Below are 19,785 nucleotides of genomic sequence, written 5' to 3' on the forward strand. Positions count from 1 at the left end.
ATCAGATCCCAGTATAGATGGGTGTGGGTGCTGGGAATTGAACTCAGGACCTCTGGAAGAGTAGACAGTGCTCTTATCTGCTGAGCCATCTCTCTAGCCCAGGATTTAATTTTCAGTTACACTTCGATGTGTGTGGATATGAGCCTCCTGTGGGCAGCCTGATGTGGATGCCGGTAATCAAACCTAGGTCCTCTGAAAGAGCAGCCAGTACTCTTAACTCCCGAGTCATGTCTCCAGTCCAGCGCTCATGATTTGAGAGAGGATAAAACTGGGGTTCTGAACATGATAATTATATACACATCCCATTTATTTGAAATGTAAAATGTGCACACACTTGCCATGGCATGCATGTCAGAGGACACCTGAAGGGAACTGGTTCTCTCCTACCACTAGGCCTCCAGAGATAGAACTCAGGCTTTCATGCTTGGTGACAAGTGCTTTTATCCACTCAGCTACCTAGCACTTCCCTTTAAAAGTATGTGGCGAACATTTTTTTCTAGAATAAATGAGATTTTGTATTTTCTAGCATAGGGGTATTCCTATGTTATTTGAATTCGTATTTCCTACATATTTGAAATAGTACTGGAAGGGAATAAAAATTAAATCCAGGTGGCTTCCAACCTTCCTGGTAACAAGGACAACTTAAATTTGAATAATGCTTCATAAATGACCAAGTACTCTGCCAGCATTCCTTTGGTTTCAGTGGTAACCCCATGTGGTGACATTATTTTTAGTCTGCCATTTAGTGGTAAGGAAATGAGTAGGTGTTGTCCAATATTAGACAAACTGGGGAGGGACAGGACAAAGGATTCAAAATCTGGTATAATTTCTAGTGTCTCAAAGTCCAAATACGTCTTTCCCCTAAAAGGGCCATTCAGATTAAAAACAAAGTGCTTTAGCCTTAAGCAGTTATCACTGGCCTATCTAGGGCAGGCAGGAAGTAGGAGAGGGGCTGTATGTACGGTAAAGGCTGCTGGCATACAGCTCTGGACACTGATGGTGCAAGTCGGGGTCTCCAGGGCTTCTGACTACAGAAAACAGTCTGGTGACAGGAAACTATAAATGGATGCATTAAGCAAATCATGGGCCGCTTGGGCTGAATGTCTTGTCATTTGATGACGATGTTACTAAAGCATTAAAAGCCCAGGAGACAAGGTCTTCTCATGAACAATTCCTTACCGGGTTCCAGTGAAATTGGCTTCTAAGCAGCCAACAGTAAGGATGCTTCTAGGGGAAAGATTTTGCAGCCAACAGACATACTGTGAAGAGGCTAAGCCACTGAGGGTGGTCTCAGTTCTATACTTATCTCGTTACAAGCAGAGGAAAGTTCAGTATTTGTGATGTTTTCCTCCGTTGTAGAGACAGAACCCACCAACTTTGAAAAGTTAACATTTGAAATGAGGACAAAGTAACCAATCCCTTGGTTAACTGAAATCAGTACAGTACAAACAGTTTAAGGTTATTTTACTTTGTGGTCACATTATAATGTGTGACTGTGAACTGAGTACCTAATTCTCCCATAGCCATTTCAGAGCCCATGGGCTGAAAGACCAAAGCCGGGCTTGTAAGTAGTCATCACAGGGCGGTGGCTTTCCAGAGCGTGCTCTCCACCTCTGCCAGCGTGCGGGTCTAACTGCAGCACTGATGTCTGCTCCCGCCACCCAAAGCTTTCTCCTAGAGCCTAGTTCAAAGGCCGTGCTTCAGTTTTTACTAGAAATAGTTTCATGGGGATGTGGCTCACGGTCAAGTGTTTACTTCAGCATGAAAAAAAAAAAAAAAAAAAAGAAAACCTGGGTTCCATCCCCAGCACTAAACAGAACTAGGTGTTCAGCACATGCCTGCAATTCCAGCTTCTGGGCGCTGGAGGCAGGAGGAGCAGAAGTTAAGGTCATCTTCTGCAACATAGTTTTTCCTGGGATAAATACTTGTCCTCTGAAAAGGTTTTTTAAATTATTTTATTTTATTTTTTTATTTTTTCACTCATCTTACAAGGAACTTAGGAAAATGAAGACCTCAGTGTTAAGACTGGCACAGGGAAAAGGTCAGACTGTACCCCTGCAGAAGCATGATTCTCAACAACCATCTGGCAGGTGGCAAAAGACACATGAAAGCCTTCAACATGTGTGTACTCTTTCAATCTGTTAGTTCTATTCATAGGAATGTAGAAATAGCTAGATAAATAGCTGTGTGTGAGTAACAGCATACCTACAACGATGCTGTTTGTGGTGTTATTTTAAGGAACACAAATTATAGACCATTAGGTTTTCCAGCCACGGACTACGCCACACTACAGTGACCGCGAAGAACACCAAGGGGAACTTCCAAAGCCCAGGAGGACATACAGCCTGTCCAGTGTGAGTACGAAAGCAGGTTACGGCAAAGGGCATACAAGAACTATCCTTTCCTTCTTCCTTCCTTCCTTCCTTCCTTCTTTCCTTCCTTCCTTCCTTCCTTCCTTCCTTCCTTCCTTCCTTCCTTTCTTTCTCTCTTTCTCTCTTTCTTTTCTATCTTTTCTTAAGAAGACATACAGACATGATTGCTCAGTGATTGTCTCCAGATCATCTGGTTATAGATGATTGTTTTCTAAAGTTAAAAAGAAAATTCTAATTTTAGTATGTATGCTACCAAAGTCAGGACTTTTAACTATTTCTATCTTCTAAAATACTAGGAAATTAATCTGTGGGGCAAACTGTACAGCACTTTTAGACTCCAGACAAAGATTTTGGTGCATGTGTGTGCACTTGCGTATGTGTGTGTGTGTGTGTGTGTTGTAAATAAATTGCTCTGAAGGAAATTTTGGTGTAAAGTGCTCTCAGGCACAGATAAAACAGTGCTGAATTATGATACCACTGGAGCATTAAGACGATGACACCAAACAAACAGGTGCAACACATGTGTACAGTACCCCAAAACTAGCGGCTGTCATGCGTCTTTGGGGAGGGGAGGCCAGAAAGCATGAAAACTTACTTGAGACAATCTTTTCCATCATACTTTTTATTCTTTTGAAGTATTAAAATGTGAACTGATTTCTACTCTAGACACTACTTTAAGTAAAAACTTGCTACATGAAGCCTTACTGTTGACAAATTTTACTACATGTGTAAATATTCCTTCATTACATGACAGGTATGCACATCTATTCTCACTAATAATTCACTAACATTTTCAGTGTAAACACACAGTGACACAAGGGTCTGTAGTGTTCCAACTAGTTGGGGTTGACCCTGTTAGGCCAGTGTCACATTTACAGATGTTGCTAGCAACTGCTGTTTTAGCTGAAGGTTGAGGAGCTTGAGCGGCCATCGCTGGGTCCTAAGGGAGAGTAGGCCGCCCATCATTTGGGTCTAACATGGGGACCAGAAGAGGGCTGAGTGACCAGACATGGAGCCAGGCGCCCACTCTCCCTGAGATCCCCCAGCCCTCCCCCACTCACCACTGCACTGGCTGCCAGTTAGGGAGAAAGGGCCGGAAGCCAGTGACGCACTCGAAGGCGAGGGTTCCGAAGCTCCAGTAGTCAACAGTTACTGTGTACTTCTGCTGCTCCAGCAGCTCCGGAGCCTGCAACACACGGGAGGGCACCGAGCCGTCCTCTCTCGGGTCGGAAGAGGACCAGACCATAGAGCCCCCCACCCCATCACCAGCGATGATGATCCTCAGCAGTGAGGAGTTGAGCATCCGAGCAGGTTCAGCTGTGGGCCTCTGAGATCTCCTGCACGGCACACTCTTAATGAGACTGTGTCAACCACAAGTGTTGCCAGGAGAACGGAGGGGGCAGGGTCCTGAGGGGTCACTTCAAGGTCGACCAGAGGAAATCAATTATGCATTTCACAATTATTTAATTTTCCCATTTAAAAATGAGGTAGTATTTCGGGGACTTATTGAGGACCACATGGAGGACCCATTCCATGGTGTTGTATAGAGATGGAGAGATAAGCTATATCCAACGAACAAAATGACATCAGCTTGTACATGCCGAACACATAGCATGGTTGCTGAACCAAGTAACCCTGAATCAAGTAACATAATTCACAACCAAGCAGTAAAAAGCCAAGATGCGTGACTGTGCAGGGACCCAGGAGGGTGACGAAGCCTAGGGCAGGACGTGAACTGGGCACAGAAGGCCCGAGGGAGACACATAGAAAGAAACAACCTAGGAAGCTCTCCCACAGCAAAACTCAGAGACACCCATCAGGATCTATATGGACACGTGAGACTCACAGCAGGGCCAGGGGGTCGAAGCCAGGAGAAATTTCGGCTAAAATTTCATGATTACTTAAGTATCTTGGAATAGCTCTGGCCTGGCAGTTTAATTCACACAAGTGAACAATGTGACCTGGCTTCCTGAGTGGGAAGCAGAGGGAGCCCTATGTGAATGAAATCCCGAGTGAGTGTGTACTGTTGACATGGACATTGCGAGTCAAAGACCACAGCCTCAGACCCACGGCAAAAATAGCAAAGCCTTCCACACTGGGGTGGGGCTCAGGAAGGGCAAAGCTTTCCTAGGGGATCCAAGTGTGAATACTGAGAGCATGGGCAGAAAATCTGCACCACACTCTCCCCTCCCCCAGTACTGCCAGCTTGAAGACTGCGCCCTCCTCAGAGACTGCTTCTATGAAGACGAGCTGAGCCCAAACTCATCTCCACCTGACCCTTATTCACATACGTGCAGCGACTTTGCCTCTCTGTTATAACACAACGATCTTTGGAATGGCTGTTGCTTCTCCACCAGAGGGCTTCAGCAATCCAACCCCAGCATCCCTGCCTGACGGTCAGCTTCACTCCACCTCTAGTCAGGTCAAGTCCCTGGAGCCAGACAAGGACTTGCCAATCATGGTCAGAGCCTGGGTTCACCTCACTTGATTGTTGCTGAGCTAGCGAGGACTGCAGAGGGTCCTTAGCAACATATAATTACATTATAACATCATATGTATACAAGTATATGGGCCCTGAATGACATCACTGCAGTCATCCTTGGGAAAGCCACACACTCCATACAGTAGAAGATGAAGAGGGGCCCCAGCATTCCAGCTGATAGGCTAGATGGGAATTCAGACAAACAAGACATAATTTATTTCTTAAGAAAGAGGTTGCACTCTCTTGTATGTTTTCAATCACTTCCTCCCGGTGGGCCTGCCTTGCCAGGACACTGTGGCAGAAGATTCGCTCGGTCCTGATACAACTTGATGGGATAGGTAGGTGTGGGGGGGAGGGCTCCAGTTTTCTTAGGAGTAGAGGAGGGGGAATATGGGGAAGAAGGAAGGAGGTTGGGACTGGGAGAAGAGGAGGAAGGGGATAACGAATGGGATATAAAGTGAATAAATAGATAAATAAATAAAATAAGTAGTAAATAAATAACAAAACAAAAAAGAAGACGAAATAGGATGCAACCAGGCGTGGCATCATATCTTTAATCCTCGCACTCTGGGAGGCAGAAGCAGGTAGATCTCTGTGAGTTTGAGGCCAGCCCGTCCAGGACAAGGCCAGAGCAAGTCCAGGACAACTAGGGCTACACAGAGAAACCCTGACTTGAAAAACCAGAAGAAAGAAAGAGGGTGCTCATGCTCTTTTAACCCTGAGACCTTCAACCTTTGCTGTTGTTTATTGAACTGCAGATTCCATCATTCAATTACAGTCTAGTGACTATGACCCCGAAAAGTAAAATATTAGTAAGTCCTTACTGTCTCTGTTGTCTACCCCTACCCCTGACATTTAAAGACAGGAGCTCACTGTGCAGTCCAGGCTGGCCCCAAGCTTGTGTTTTTCTCTTGTCTCTACCATCCGAGAACTTCGATCATGGGCAAGTGCTGACATTACTAGTGCACAGCATGCCGCCCCAGCCTGGTAAGCGTTTCTTGAGTGTGCTCATTCGCTACCTCCATGCTCTGCCTGAACAGCCGTGCAGGTGCCTATTCTAACAGCCTCCTTACAACTGCTGCTTGTTTGGTCCAGTTCACTCTCCACATCCTCATTCAAAGCCAGCCTCTTCAATGAAGCCCTTCAGTGCTGTTCTAGAGATTTTACAATACGGTTTAAGACCTTTAAAGCCAGTAAAAAAGGGTAACAATTTGTTCCTTATTTCTTTCTCCCCAGTTTCAACCCCAGAACCTCTCTTTATTCTCTAAGTCTGAGCCACACAATTGGATCTTCCAATGTACTATGCTTTTGCCAATATCTCCTTTCCCCTCCTTCTGCCATCACACACTTTAGCCCTTCACCTTTAGGCCCAGACTTAGCTAGGTCCTCCTCAGATACATCCTTTGACAGCCTGCGCTTTTATCAGTGGCACTCATGACAGTGGTGGTTTCTGAATTATCTGTGTATCAAGGTAACGAATGTTTGTCATTTCTCAAATGCTAAGCTCTTGATGAGCAGAAAAGCGCCTCCCTCCCTTCCTGTTGTGCTAACAGCTCTGAGCACAGTCTCTGGCACATGATATTCCTGAATGAGCTGCTCAGATAATAATCCAGTGACCACATAATACACAGAAGGGAAACCACAGCCAGCCCCACCTCTTCCTCACTGGCTCATGGGACCCTCTAAGAACCCCAGCCTCTACACATAACCAGATAAAACCCTATGATGCAGAGAACTCTCACAGTCTGGGGAAAGGCATACAGGCGCAGCCCTTCTCAGAGTAGAGCAGAGACTAAATTTGTGAGCATATTATCAATTCAGAACTCACACAAAAATTCTAAATATCCACAGAGCCAGCAAGGCTGAGATGCAGGCAGGACAGACCCACAAACATTGGGGAGACTAAGAAGCAAACACTTGAGCCCCATTTCTTACCAGGTACTGCAGGGTCCCCACAAATGACGTGCACAGACTGCCCTGATCCAGTTCCTTGGCGTATCCTAGATCAATAATTTTGTGTATTAACTGGAAAAGAAAGGGGAGGGGTGGGGAGAAGAAGTCTGAAGGCTGTAAGAAAACTTTTACAACAGTTCAGGCAGTTGCCATTACAGCAAAGACATTTCTGAATTCCCAAAGGACACTGGTTCCGAAACATCATAGAGCCACCACATGCACAGGAGAAGGCCCTCAGCAGGGTAGATTTGGGGCACCACAAGAATGTTGGGCAGATGCTTTTCTTGGTCTGCCATCATCAATGAAGAGCCTGCATACCAGCTCTCAAGGTCACTAAGCCTGATTTGTAACAGGAGAGACAAGGCCAGCCCCTGCTCAGGAAATACCCAAACTTACTGGAAGAATGAGTGGTCTACAAGTCTGCCACAGTCATGGGTTAGGCCAGGAATTGTGAAGGAAGCTGTATCAGGAGGGATGGGTGACCCCAGGTTGAACCAAACTGGGAAAGACTACAGAGTCTAAGTCCATGGCAAGCCTATGGCCACACTTGAACAGGACAGCCACTGAGAAGGGCCACAAATAGCTTGTGTGTGATGGCAAGCTGGACCACACCAAAGATGGGCTGATGCCAGCTCCTGTCTCTTCTCAGCCATCTCCACAACCAACTTTAGATCATTCTGACACCAAAAGATAAGACTTACAAAACAAAGAAGTGTTAGGTTGAGGGTGGAGTGGCATAACATTTTCTTATCAGATTCCTATGACTTGGACAATTAACCCATGATACATTCAGAGTTGGAGAAACAAAACAAACCCAATGTGATACATCCAAGCTTGCCTCAATCTGCCAGCAAGAACAGTTTGCAGTGTTGTTTCAAAAAAAAAAAGACATTTTTTAAGATCATCAGAACACCTTAAGTAAGTACAGGAACAAGCAGCTCACAAGGCACATCCCTTCCCTGCCCGGGCAGCCCCCTGGCACCCCTGAGACTCCCTCAGCCCCAGGAAGCCACTCACTCTTTGCTCTCCTTGCTGCAGAACGATGTTTTCTGGCTTCAGATCACGGTGGATGATCCTGTTTTCATGAAGGTACCTAAGTGCCGATGCTGAGGGAGTGCAATGGGGAGTGATATTTTATTATGTCTAGAAAATGCTTTTTTGTTTCAAAATTGACTAGCCTTTAAGAGACATTACGGTCTTGACACGTTTTCTGACTTTTAAGCAGATTGGAGTTGACACCGTTCAGGCCAGGGGAAGGGGACCAGGACAAGAGAGCAGGAATTTAACTATGAGATTTTGGCTTATCCACTGATGATATGGCTCAGTTGGCACAGTGCTTGCCCAGCATGCGTGGAGTGCTAAAGCACTGCATAAAAAGACAGGCCATGGTGGTGCATGGCAGTGCTTGGAAGGTGGAGGCGAGAGGATCAAGTTTAAAGTCATCCTCTGGGAAGATCAAGGCCAGACTACAGGCGACCCCATTGACAAAGGGGAAGTAGGCAGGCAGAAGTAGCACAAAGACATTTTGAAAATTCATGGTGAAAGACATCATAAACAAAGTTCAAAGACGAAGGGGCTAGGGAAAGGGTATCTGTAGGATATACCAGGTACCACGGCAAATAAAGCTAACAAACAGCCTTTAAAAATCAGCCAAAAGGCAAAGAGCCAGGTGTAGTATAGCGCAGGCCTATAACACCAGCTACTCGGAAGCCTGAGGCAGAAGAGAGGAGACACTCACGGCTAGCCTGGGCAACTTGGTGAGACTGTCTCAAAATAAAAAAGTAAAAAGAGAGGTTAGGACATAGCTAGCTCAGTGGTAGAGCACCCACCTAATGAGGATGAAGGCCTGGCCTCCATACCCAGTATGGGGAAAACAAAACAAAAACAAAGGCAAAAAAAAGAACAGAGCGACTTACAAAAAAATACAAATGGCAAGTTAGTGAACAGTTGCTCACACTTGCATCAAAAACTGCTGACCAAGCAGTAACAAGGACACTCTACTACATTGTTGGAAGGAACACAAATACGTATTTTGGGAAAGTAATATGGCAAATACAGAACCATATATCTCCATCTCTCCATCCATCCATCCATCCATCCATCCATCCATCCATCCACCGATCTCTATCTCTCTTTCTCTCTCTCTATCTGGGTCGACCTACAGCCAATGAAAACATCACTGTTTAGCAAAGCTTTTTATTTTATGTGCATTGTTATTATTTTTATTTCCTTACAACACAAAGGAGAGGGGTAGGGAGTGTGGCACAGTGGCAGAGTACCCGCCTGCTGTGCACAAGAACCTGGGTTTGAACACCGGCATCCAGGAAGGGGGAAAGGAAGGAGAGGGAAGAAAAAGAAAGCCTGGACGCAATGGTGCCTGTAATCCAGGGCTCAGGAATTGCAGGGTGATCAGGAGGTCAAGGCAAGCATGGGTTAGATATGGAGAATCTGCCTCAAAAGATCTTTCTCCCAAAACAGCATCGTAACACACATAAGTGGATACTGCATAAGATAGAGTAACAGAGAGATAAGCTGACATTCAGTTGTAATCAAGGAACATCTAGTTAAATTATGATCGATCCATATTATACTAGGCAATTTTTTGAGTATGTCTGTGGTACATGTGTTCACATATGTGATGTATGTGCATGTGAAGGCCAAAGGTGTCAGGTGTCTTCCTCAGTAACTTTCCTCCTTGTTTTTCAGATTTTCTGAAGCTCCAGTTCACCAGTTCATGTAGATTGGTTCACCAGCAAGCTTCTGCCTCCCCAGGCATGGGATTGCAGGTGTGTGTTTCCACCCTTTTTACTTTGGGTGCTAGTAATCCAAACTCAGGTCCGTATGCTTGCACAGCATGCTGGGTAGTTTTACATCAACTTGAAACAAGCTGGAATTGTGTAAGAGGGGACTATGAGAAAATGCCCCTACCAGAATGGTCTGTGGGCAAGCCTATAAGACATTTTCTTGATTGAAGATTGATTTGGAAGGGCCTGGCTCACTGTGGGTTGTGGCACCCGTGGGTTGATAGTCTAGAGTGCTGTAAGAAAGAAGGCAGAGAAGCTGGAATGATGGCTCAGCAGGTCAGAGCACTGACTGCTCTTCCTAAAGGACCCAGGTTCAATTCCCAGCACCCACATGGCAGTTCACAGCTGTCTGTAACTCCAGTATCTGACAGCCTCACACAGATATGCATGCGGGCAGAACACCAATGCACATAAAATAAAAACAAATCAATTATTTACAGAAAGCAACCAGGCCAATCAAGCCAGCAAGCAACCGTTCTCTGCTTCAGTTCTTGTCTCCACATTCCTGTCTTTGTCCTGACTTCCTCGGAGGGTGGATTGTGATGGACTGTGCTGTGGAAATGTATGGTGAAACAAACCCTTTCCTCCCCAAGTTGCTTTTGGTTATGATGTTTTATTGAAGCAACAAAAACCTACCTAAGACACAGAACAAGCACTTCACCAACTGAATCCTCTCTCCAGTGACTGTAATAGGCAACTTCTTTAAAAACACCTTAGATCTACAGTTTTTGACTTAAAAGGATGGTGGTGGTATCAGACCCCACAAATTTTTTTTTTTAACTAAAAGTTGGGCATGGTGGCATGTGCCTACAATCTTAGCATAAAGATGAGGCAGAGGTTAGCCTGATGTAAATCTCTAATTCAAAGCCAACTTAGGCTACATGGAGACCCTGGTTCACAGTGGGGTTAAAATCAGTAACAACACAGAGAGGTTTGATAATGAGCCCTTTCCATGCCATATCACAAACATCTATAAAGCATGTCCATACAGTAATCCATACCCACACCTAAACCTACACACTCAGTACTGCCCCTATCAGGATGAACTGAGCTATTTGGAATCCCTGGCAGACTGAGGAGGTGGTCATCCCCGCAGGCAGTGGGTAAGGGGTACCCATCAGCAGAGAGTAGAAGAAAAGCCTTCCACAGAAACCAGGCAAGCAGGCTGACTTAGGAAGGCCTTTCAAATGGGTGTTCATAAAACAGTAAGACAGAGAGAGGAAAGAGCTCCCACTAAGAGCAGTAAGGCATACTGCGAAACCACTGATCATATTTCCCCATTCAAAACTGGCCCTGGCATTTCCTGCTTGCTTCTTGTTCTCCTTCATAACGGTCAACAGTAGACTCCTATGTCTAATTTCTATGCACACAAAGGCCAAGATTTGCTGTTGTCCATGTGCCCAAAGAATTCCACTCAACTGTTGATTATCCTAATGCTTTGCAGTAGTATTTTAATTGTTATTAATCTTTAGTAGTAAAATTGGTCAGGTGTTTTACTGAAGGAATAGAATCCTACCTCAGACAAATAGCAAGTACTTCATCAACTGAGCCATCTCTCCAATGACAAAAATAGGTGACATTAAAACAATTAAGGCCTACAGTTTTTGACTGTTGATGATGTACTGCCAAGTGGATGCATCAGACCCCACAACCACTTATTTTTAAAGTAAAGCTTGGGCATGGTAGTGTATGACTATAATCTCTGCACGGAGAAACAAAAGTCAAATCATTACATGCATACAACCCGGCAGAGGGGAAAGGTGCTTTTCCTGAACCTGAGCACAAGGCCATGACATAACTTCAAATGCTTGCCCAAAGAGCCGCCGCTGTAGTCGGTGGTCATCTGGAGAGCAAGCATTACAGTGTTTGGTACGTGGAAGCTGAGTTTTACTGAGATTTGAGCCAGTACCCTCACCTAGACTAAACCAGGGCACACATCTTAGGGCAGACAATGTGTGCACGAGCTACGAGTCCCAAGAACCTCCTTGTGCTGGCTTGAATTAAAATGCCCCCCACAGGACCACAGGGAGGGGCACTATTAGGAAGCGTGGACTTGCTGGAGTAGGTGTGGCCTCTTTGGAGGAAGTGTGCCTCTAGAGGCTCTGAGGTCTCAGAAGCTCAAGCCTGGCAGCCCTACTGGCGCAGTCTCTTCCTGCTGCCTGTCGATGCAGATGTAGAACTCTCAGCTCCTTCTCCAGCACCATGTCTATCTGCACGCCACCATGCTTCCTGCCATGACAATAATGGACTAAACCTCTGAGCTGTAAGCCAGCCTCAATTAAATGTTTTTATTTACAAGAGTTGCTGTGTCAGGCTGGCTCAGCGGTTAAGAGCCCAGTGTACTCTACCAGAGGTCCTGAGTTCAAGTCCCAGCAACCACATGGTGGCTCACAACCATCTTTAATGAGATCTGATGCCCTCTTTTGGCATGCAGGCGTACCTGCAGATACAGCACTCATCTACATAAAATAAAAGAAAAAAGAGTTGCTGTGGTCATTGTATCTCTTCACAGCAATAAACCCCTCACTAAAGCACATGGATTTCAGAGAACACAATTACCTTATAGGCTAGGACTGTCACCAGGCCCGGAGAGGAGGGATGGCAGGCAGTAATAAAACCTCTAACTGTGTTAATAGCTGCTCATTTTGATACTTAATGTTAGCAAACTTAAATCTTGAATGATGTCTAAAACCAAGGGACCAGACAGAATTCTAAGCCCTTTCTTGGACTGAGTAGAGCCCAGTTGGCTAAACAGTAAGCATTCTGACAGGCAAGGTCTTCACACGGCTTCTTTTAAAAGAAGCTGTAGGCAGGCTGACTGTATGTTCCACAAACAGCCCCTGAGGAACAGTGTCAGAAAGTTGATGAAATTGTCTCAATCTCAGAAAACATAAACTGGTTTAAACTGGATGAGACATGCAACATTGAGGCTAAGAAAATAATGCTGTGTCTGTAAGTTTATAAAAAAAAATTTCTAAATCCTTGGATGTAGTGGCAGACTATACCCATAAAAACGGAAAAATCACAACACCCAAAAATGTGGCTAATCTCTCATACTCCAATTAGAGAAGACAGCTGTAACAAACAATCATTTTAGATGACACTGTAGGGCTTAGCATGCATAAGGTTCTCGGTTTTGTCCCCAGCACTGAAACAAACACTTCTCTGGACTCCACCTTGGCCTGTTGAAACAAGGACTCTACAGAGAGATCCAGGCTGCAGTACCAGCAGCAGGCAAAGAGCATCACCATTCTTGCCAGGATGGTATCCAGGTCTACACCGAGGACTTCCCTGGGATTACAGGAAGATTAGGACCTGAATTCCATACCATATTTTTCAGATGCTAACTATAAGTCAAGAAACAGATAAGACTCAACCATGTTCGTAGCAGCTCTATTCGTAATAGCCAAAAGCTGAAAACAACCTAGACATTCCTCAACAGAGGAATGGATACAGAAATTGTGGTACATCTACACAATGCAATACTACTCAGCTATTAAAAACAAGGAAATCATGACATTTGCAGGCAAATGGTGGGAACTAGAAAAGATCATCTTGAGTGAGGTATCCCAGAAGCAGAAAGACACACATGTTATATACTCACTCATAAGTGGATATTAGCCATAAAATATAGGATAAACATACTAAAATCTATAGTCCTAAAGAAGCGAAACAACAAGGAAGGCCCTAGGGAAGATGCTCAATCCTCATTCAGAGGGGCAAATGTGATAGACACTGGGAGCAGGAGAAGACAGGAAACAGGACAGAAGCCTACCACAGACAGTCTCTGAAAGACTACCAATTGGGCTATCCAAGTAGAGGCTGAGACTCATAGCCAAACTTTGGGCAGAGTGCAGGTAATCTTATGAAGGAAAGAGGACAAGAGCTCCAAAAGGAGACCAACAGAACAAAAACAAAAACAAAAACAAAAACAAAAACAAAACAAAAACCTGAGCCCTGGGACCCCTGCAGAGACTGATACCCCAACCAAGGATGGAGAGGACCTACCCCGACTCATATGTAGCCCATAGACCCATTCTCCAAGTGGGTTCCCTAATAAGGGGAGCAGGGGCTTTTTCTGGCATGAACTCAGTGACAGGCTCTTTGATCACCTTCCCCTGGGAGGTGCAGCCTTGCCAGGCCACAGAGGAAGACAAAGCAACCAGTCCTGATGAGATCTGATAGGCTGGGTAAGGAAGACCTTACCTATCAGTAGACTAGGGGAAGAGCATTGGGGGAGAAGAGGGAGGGAGGGTGGGGTTGGGAGGAGATGAGGAAGGAGGACACAGCTGGGATATAAGTTGAATAAATTGTAATACATGATAATAAAAAAGAAACAGATAAGAGCAGCCAGGCTTCTTGGCAGAAAAGTGTTTGGGAAGGGGTGCGCCTGTGAAATCCCAACTTTCCATACAAGTCTTTTTTTTTAATTATTTCTTTATTTTAATTTTATGTGCATTTATGTTTTGTCCGAATGTATGTCTGTGTGAGGGTGTCAGATCTTGAAGTTACACACAGTTGTGAGCTGCCATGTGGGTGCTGGGATTTGAACCCCAATCCTCTGGAAGAGCAATCAGTGCCCTTAACCACTGAGCTATCTCTCCAGTCCCCCCATACAAGTCTTAAGAGCTTATAAAGCTCCTTCCAGGATGCTTGTCTGACATATGTTCCACTGGGAAGAAATGGGAAGACAAAGCAAACCAGAAAATTTTGGCGGGCAGAAATCAGAAAACAAAGAAAAGGCAAAAACCAACAGGTAGGGGCTGGGGGTGTATCTTAGTGGTAGAGTGTTTGGGAGAAAGGGCAGAAGGAAGAAAAGAAGAGAGGGAAGCAAAGAGGGAAGGATGGAGGAGGGCCAATCAACGGGTGGTCCAAGGTGCCAAGGAGCAATAAAAGTAAGAGGGTGTCTGTGTTGTTAATGAAAACGGAGAGCCTCCCGTAAGCTCCCTGGTTTGTTGCTGGACTTTCCAGACAAACCAAACTTAGTGTGGCTCCACGTTTCTGTACTAAAATAGTTTCTGTGACTAATAAGCAGGGCAGAAGGTGGCAAGACGAAATGTTAAGATGAAAGTGCACAATCATTCTCTCATTTGCTCAGTGACCATGAAGAGAGAGCACAAGAATTCAGTGAGGGAACTCAAGATGAACAAAGTCTCAGGCTATTTCTTAGAGGGTGGGAAGGCTGAGGGTCTCTGGTGCAGTAGAGGGACAGCACCCTAAGGGAAGCAAGTGCAGAGGAAGCAGGGGAATGGAGATGTGGGAACCCTGTGCACGCTGGGCTGGCTGCCACGGTTGCAGACAGGCCAGAGGAAGAGGTCTGCAGTGAGCAGTGATAGAAGTGTCCTTGCAGACAGGCACAGCGAGGTGATGCGCATCTGCAGCCCCAGGCAGTACTCGGGGGCTGAGGAGAGAGGACTGCTGTGAGTTTGGGGCCAGGCTGGGCTACCCAGTGAGTTCAGGGATACAAAGAGCAAGTGTCCTTCTGAAAAATGGATTAGCAAAAGCCAATAAGGAGGCTAGTATGAGGTTCTGACAATGACTTGCTATGATAATGCATCAGCGGAGGCAGGGGGACAGGCAGGGAGAATGGGATATTCTATGAAAGACACACTGGATTTGGTGACCTTTGTAGTCTTACTGTTTTTGTTTGCCTGTTTTGAGACATGGCCTCCAGTCCTCTGGCCCAGGCTGGCATTGAACTTGCTATGTAATTGAAGATGATTTAAAATTCCAGATCCTGCTGCCCCTACTACCTTGCCAAAAGCTATCCTCTGCCACTCTGCTAACCCAGCCTGGGAGAGGCCGGGGTTCCACCGGCACCAAGAGGGCAGGGAAGGCTCTCTCTTACTCCCTGCTCCCCCACGTGAAGAGATAATACTAAAGTTACCACACCTGAGGAAGTACAATGTCATATGAAGCAACAGTCTAGTTACTGTACATGAGCCCATTGTTTAAAGAGCTTTTCATGTTTGTTCCTTTGAGACATGGTTTCCATATTGTAGCCCAGGCTAGCCTCAAACTCAGAGTAATATTCTTGCCTCCATCTTCCAAATACTAGGACCACAGGTGTGAAGCACCAGTCCCATTTAGAGACTTTTAATAGCTATGTGATAGATATGAAAGAGTAACATCAGAGAAAACTAGCTTGAGGCAGCCATAATAAAAAAACAAATGTTGCCCATGGAAAACAAAAGAAAATCCCCCCAAATTTCTAACCTGCCTTCAACCCAATCCAACAAAAGCAAATTAGTAATTTGGCTGTTGATTTTAAGAGATATAATCAAGAAAACATCCAAGCAAAACACGGGTATGTGAGACATGAGGCAGAGTACCATGAAGACACGTGGAATTCTAGACTCTGGCTTAGATGCTGCAGGTGTGAAGACAGGCCTTTTCCAGCAGATGCATGGACCAACACATGGGAGACTCAGGGGCCAGAAGGGAGCCGCCCACTCCAGTCAGGTAACACTGTAGAAACGGCACCCAGCCTTCCACAGGACTCCACTCAAAAGGAAATGACAGAATGCATAGAAAGGTGGCTATTTCATATGCCAGATGCTTGGATCTTAGCCTTAAAAGCATGATTGTCTGACCCCACTCCCCAACCTCTCCAACAGCCCTTTTGCCTCCCCTCTACCCAAAGGAGCAGAGTAAGAGGCAGCAGACCCACACTGGCAAGGTGTATGAAAGGTAAGAGGCCCCTGGACTGCAAGGCTAGAGACCACAGCCGCATAAACAGGGTAAATGCTAACGACTGGAGGAAAGGGCGTGTGATTTCATCACATTACTTCAAACTTTCTGATTTCTGTATGGAAAAAAACAAGTTTGAGTAAACAAATCGTATGTGTACGAGTTGAAAAGAATGAAGTAGGAGAGGGGTGAAAATGAAGTCATTCTCCAAATGGGGACAAGGACAAACTCTAGATAAGTCTGACCCTTAGAACCCAAACTATCAATTTGCACCACCAACCTCTGACATCACCATCATCACCACCATCATCAATTTTTAAACCCGAGCACTTTCAGTGGAACTTTCAGGAGCTGCTTCTCTCGGTGAGGGGCAGGGCTGACTGTCAGAGCCCCACCTCTGTTCACCACTGGAGTTCCAAGATCTAAGGGACACTACGTGCCTCTGCAGGCCCATGTGACTCTCCTCCCTGAGGCCAGCCCTTGAGAGTGGCAGAAGCCCCCACCTCTAAGGACACTCACAGTGTATTAAACAAGAGCGGGTTTTCTATGCCTGTGGTTGGAGGGTAGAAAAACTCACTACCCACGGATGAAGCTGTTCAGATGACGACCTGTTTCCCTTCTGTTCCGGGAAAGCAGGGAGTGGAGCTCTGGTGGGAAAGGAAATCTCTTTCTCTGAATACACACTCATCGGCAGCGCTACTTAGGAAGGAAGGAACTCTATTTGGGCCTGGAACAATCCTGACCAGCCCTGGCTGTCTCCCTTACTCCACACCTCACCACACCCTCCTTAGAGACCGCAGGGCAGAAATAATTCCCTATGTGCCCTGTTGGACTCACAGGGAACTTAGGCGTCAACCATGAGGGGCCAGGCCTTCTTTCTAGGGCGGGACTTACCAATGTCACTCAGCAGGGTAAGGATGGCTCCTTCCCGCAGGCCACAGCAGTTTTCGAACTGGTTCAAGTACTGCAGAGATCATGAAAAGTGGTGTCAGTGTGGATGGTCACATAGCCCTGATGAGGCCACCAGCAGAAGCGTCTTCTGCCAGGCAGACAGCCCTGGCATTATACCAAGGCTGCAGGGAGCTGGCTGGAGGCAGCTGGGGCAGTAGCACTGGCGGGAACTGCTCCTGGGTCAGACTGAGGCAGCAGTCTATAGGTACCCTGGTATTCACCGCCTAGGCCCTGGCAAGAAGTATGTGAGTCGGTTTCACTCCCCCTGCAAGTCTGAAGGAAGTAGCTAGGGTCTAATGGCAATAGCGACTGAGTTTGTTCTCGAGATTCCTACAGACCAAAAGCGACCCTCTGACCACTCTGCTAACAGGCTCTTTCTTGAACAACTTGTTCCCTGCCCGCCACTGCTCCTAGCTCTGCAGGGATGAACTCAGCAGACTCTGCCCGCTTCCTGCAGCATCACTGCCCAGAGTCCCACTGCCCCCTCTGAGGGAAGAGCTGCTGAGACAGATCTCCGTGTCAGAGGTGAGACTGAGGGAGTCCAGCATCAGTCAGCACACACAGCTGAGAGGCAGGGCTGGAAAATGAAGCCAAACTCCCTGAAGCTGAACTCTGAATCCTCTATGTTTCTGGCTTGTCAGTACATCAAGAGGCCCCACGTGGTACTGTGAATCAGCTTGAGGTCGTTAATGGTCAGCTTCATGAATGTCCCAGGGTTTGTTTACCTCTGTACCTCACTCTTTTTATGGTTTTGGTTTGTTTTGGGGGTTGTGTATTTTTTTTTTTATTATTATTTTTATTTTTGGACAGGGTATGGTGATCTAAAATTCTTGAAGAGTCTCCTGCCAAACTCCCCATAGCTGGACGACAGGTACAAGATAAGCACAGTGCATATTAAGTCTTGAAATTAACTCTGATTCTGAAATTTACCTGTTGGTCAAGCCTATCTACGACAGCAGTTTTTCAACCTGTGACTCCTTTGGCAGGGGGTGTCAAACAATGCTTTCACAGGGTCACCGAAGACCATGGAAGACCACAGATATTTACACTACCAGTCATAACAGTGGCAAAATTATGGTTATGAAGTAGCAACAAAAACAATTTTATGGTTAGGGGGGGTCACCACAACATGAGGAACTGTATTAAAGGGTCACAGCATTAGGAAAGGTTGACAATCACTGCACCAAGAGATAATACGGATTTTGGCCACTAATATAGATTTTGAACCTCTGAGAGAAGGAAAAGACAGGATACCTTATTTAGGGAAGAAAGAAAACGAGATCATAAGCCTGGGCAACAGGACCCTCTCTAGTGCCATCTCAAGTGACAGCAGGGACAGAGGTCCCTTTGTGCAGTCATATCCTGCCTATCCCTAGATCACCTGAAGCCCGTGCCAAGAGTCATGGTGAAATTTCCATCTTCTTTTCCCCTGGCTTACGGGATGCCGCCTGAAAGGGCAAGTGCATACCTCCACCGCATTTCCAAGCACCCTGTAACCTGGTCACACCCACCCCCTTCTCCCTCCAGCCTGAAGGACTTGATACTAACAGCCTAGACCAGCATGGCTGCATTTCTACCGAACCGCGGTTAGTGCCTGGGTAACTGTCAAAGGTTAGCAAACGGGAGAATTATGGTGCACTCAAGCTCCCCATGTCTCTTCTGTTATCAGTCTACTTATGGGTCACATTCTGTCCCCAAGCTATACCACTCTCAGGACACACCTACCCCTACAGCAGCCAAGTCACTTGTGGAAACTTTCTTTTTATAAAATAAGGTAAAAGGGCCAGAAGGATAAAGAGCACAGCACACGATGGAAGGCCAGGAAACTGCTATGTAAAGAGAGAAGTCAGTGGGCACACAGGCTGTGGCTCTTTCACAGTAAAGAGCTGAAGGGAAGAGCAGATTAAAAAACAACTCACTTGGAGCACTTACTTTTCCCACCACTAACATGACCCAGGTTCCCAGTCAGCAAGATGCTTGCACCTGGGAGGATAGTGAGCCAAGCTGTACCACTGCAGCTGTGTGTGGCCAGTGCTTTATCTCATGTCTCGGGCAGTGGCATCTACCTGCAGTGCAGAAATCCTATCTGGGTACCGAGAAGTTGAAACTGTAAACCAGGCACCCTGTGGAAGCATAAAGCCTATCTGGGTGGCAAACAGAACTGTCCCCGTGACCCCAGGGAGAACTGCCGTCGCCAACTGTCAGTGTGGGGTTTGGAGCAGAGATGGTAGGACAGTGAGAAGGAGAAGGGGAAGGGCAGCAGGTGAGTCAGGAGGACCTGGAACTGCAGCCCTGTTAGATGACTAAGTTGGCTCCCTTCCTGTTTCTGGGATTCTGTGGAGCGCTGTCATGTCTGTGGAGAAAGTCTTTCCCCATTGGACAGCAGTGATGCTGAGCCTAAAAGCTTGCGGTGGAGCTAGTGTGCCAAATGGGGGGGAGGAGGGGCTTGGATACTCATTCAGTTTCTTCCTGTGGTCCAAGCCTGACAGTAACTTTTGCTTGTCACAAGTGATCATGTGACACGGGCTATCCT

The 19,785-nt window shown here is 46.2% G+C and overlaps 1 protein-coding gene across 4 annotated transcripts in view; it reads right to left on the minus strand.

Annotated features, from left to right (window-relative positions):
- Nucleotides 1–19,785, minus strand: part of Ikbkb (inhibitor of nuclear factor kappa B kinase subunit beta) — a 49,407-nt gene that overhangs the window by 17,800 nt on the left and 11,822 nt on the right. For all 4 annotated transcript variants that reach the window (XM_021650469.2, XM_060381464.1, XM_021650468.2 and 1 more), the window contains 4 exons: nt 17,196–17,265; nt 7,825–7,913; nt 6,790–6,879; nt 3,434–3,558 (listed from right to left, as the gene is read on the minus strand). In XM_021650469.2, the coding sequence (XP_021506144.2) occupies nt 3,434–3,558; nt 6,790–6,879; nt 7,825–7,913; nt 17,196–17,265 (374 nt within the window). The remainder of the gene's footprint in view (nt 1–3,433; nt 3,559–6,789; nt 6,880–7,824; nt 7,914–17,195; nt 17,266–19,785) is intronic.

This window comes from Meriones unguiculatus, chromosome 4, assembly GCF_030254825.1.
Source record: "Meriones unguiculatus strain TT.TT164.6M chromosome 4, Bangor_MerUng_6.1, whole genome shotgun sequence".
NCBI lineage: Eukaryota > Metazoa > Chordata > Mammalia > Rodentia > Muridae > Meriones > Meriones unguiculatus.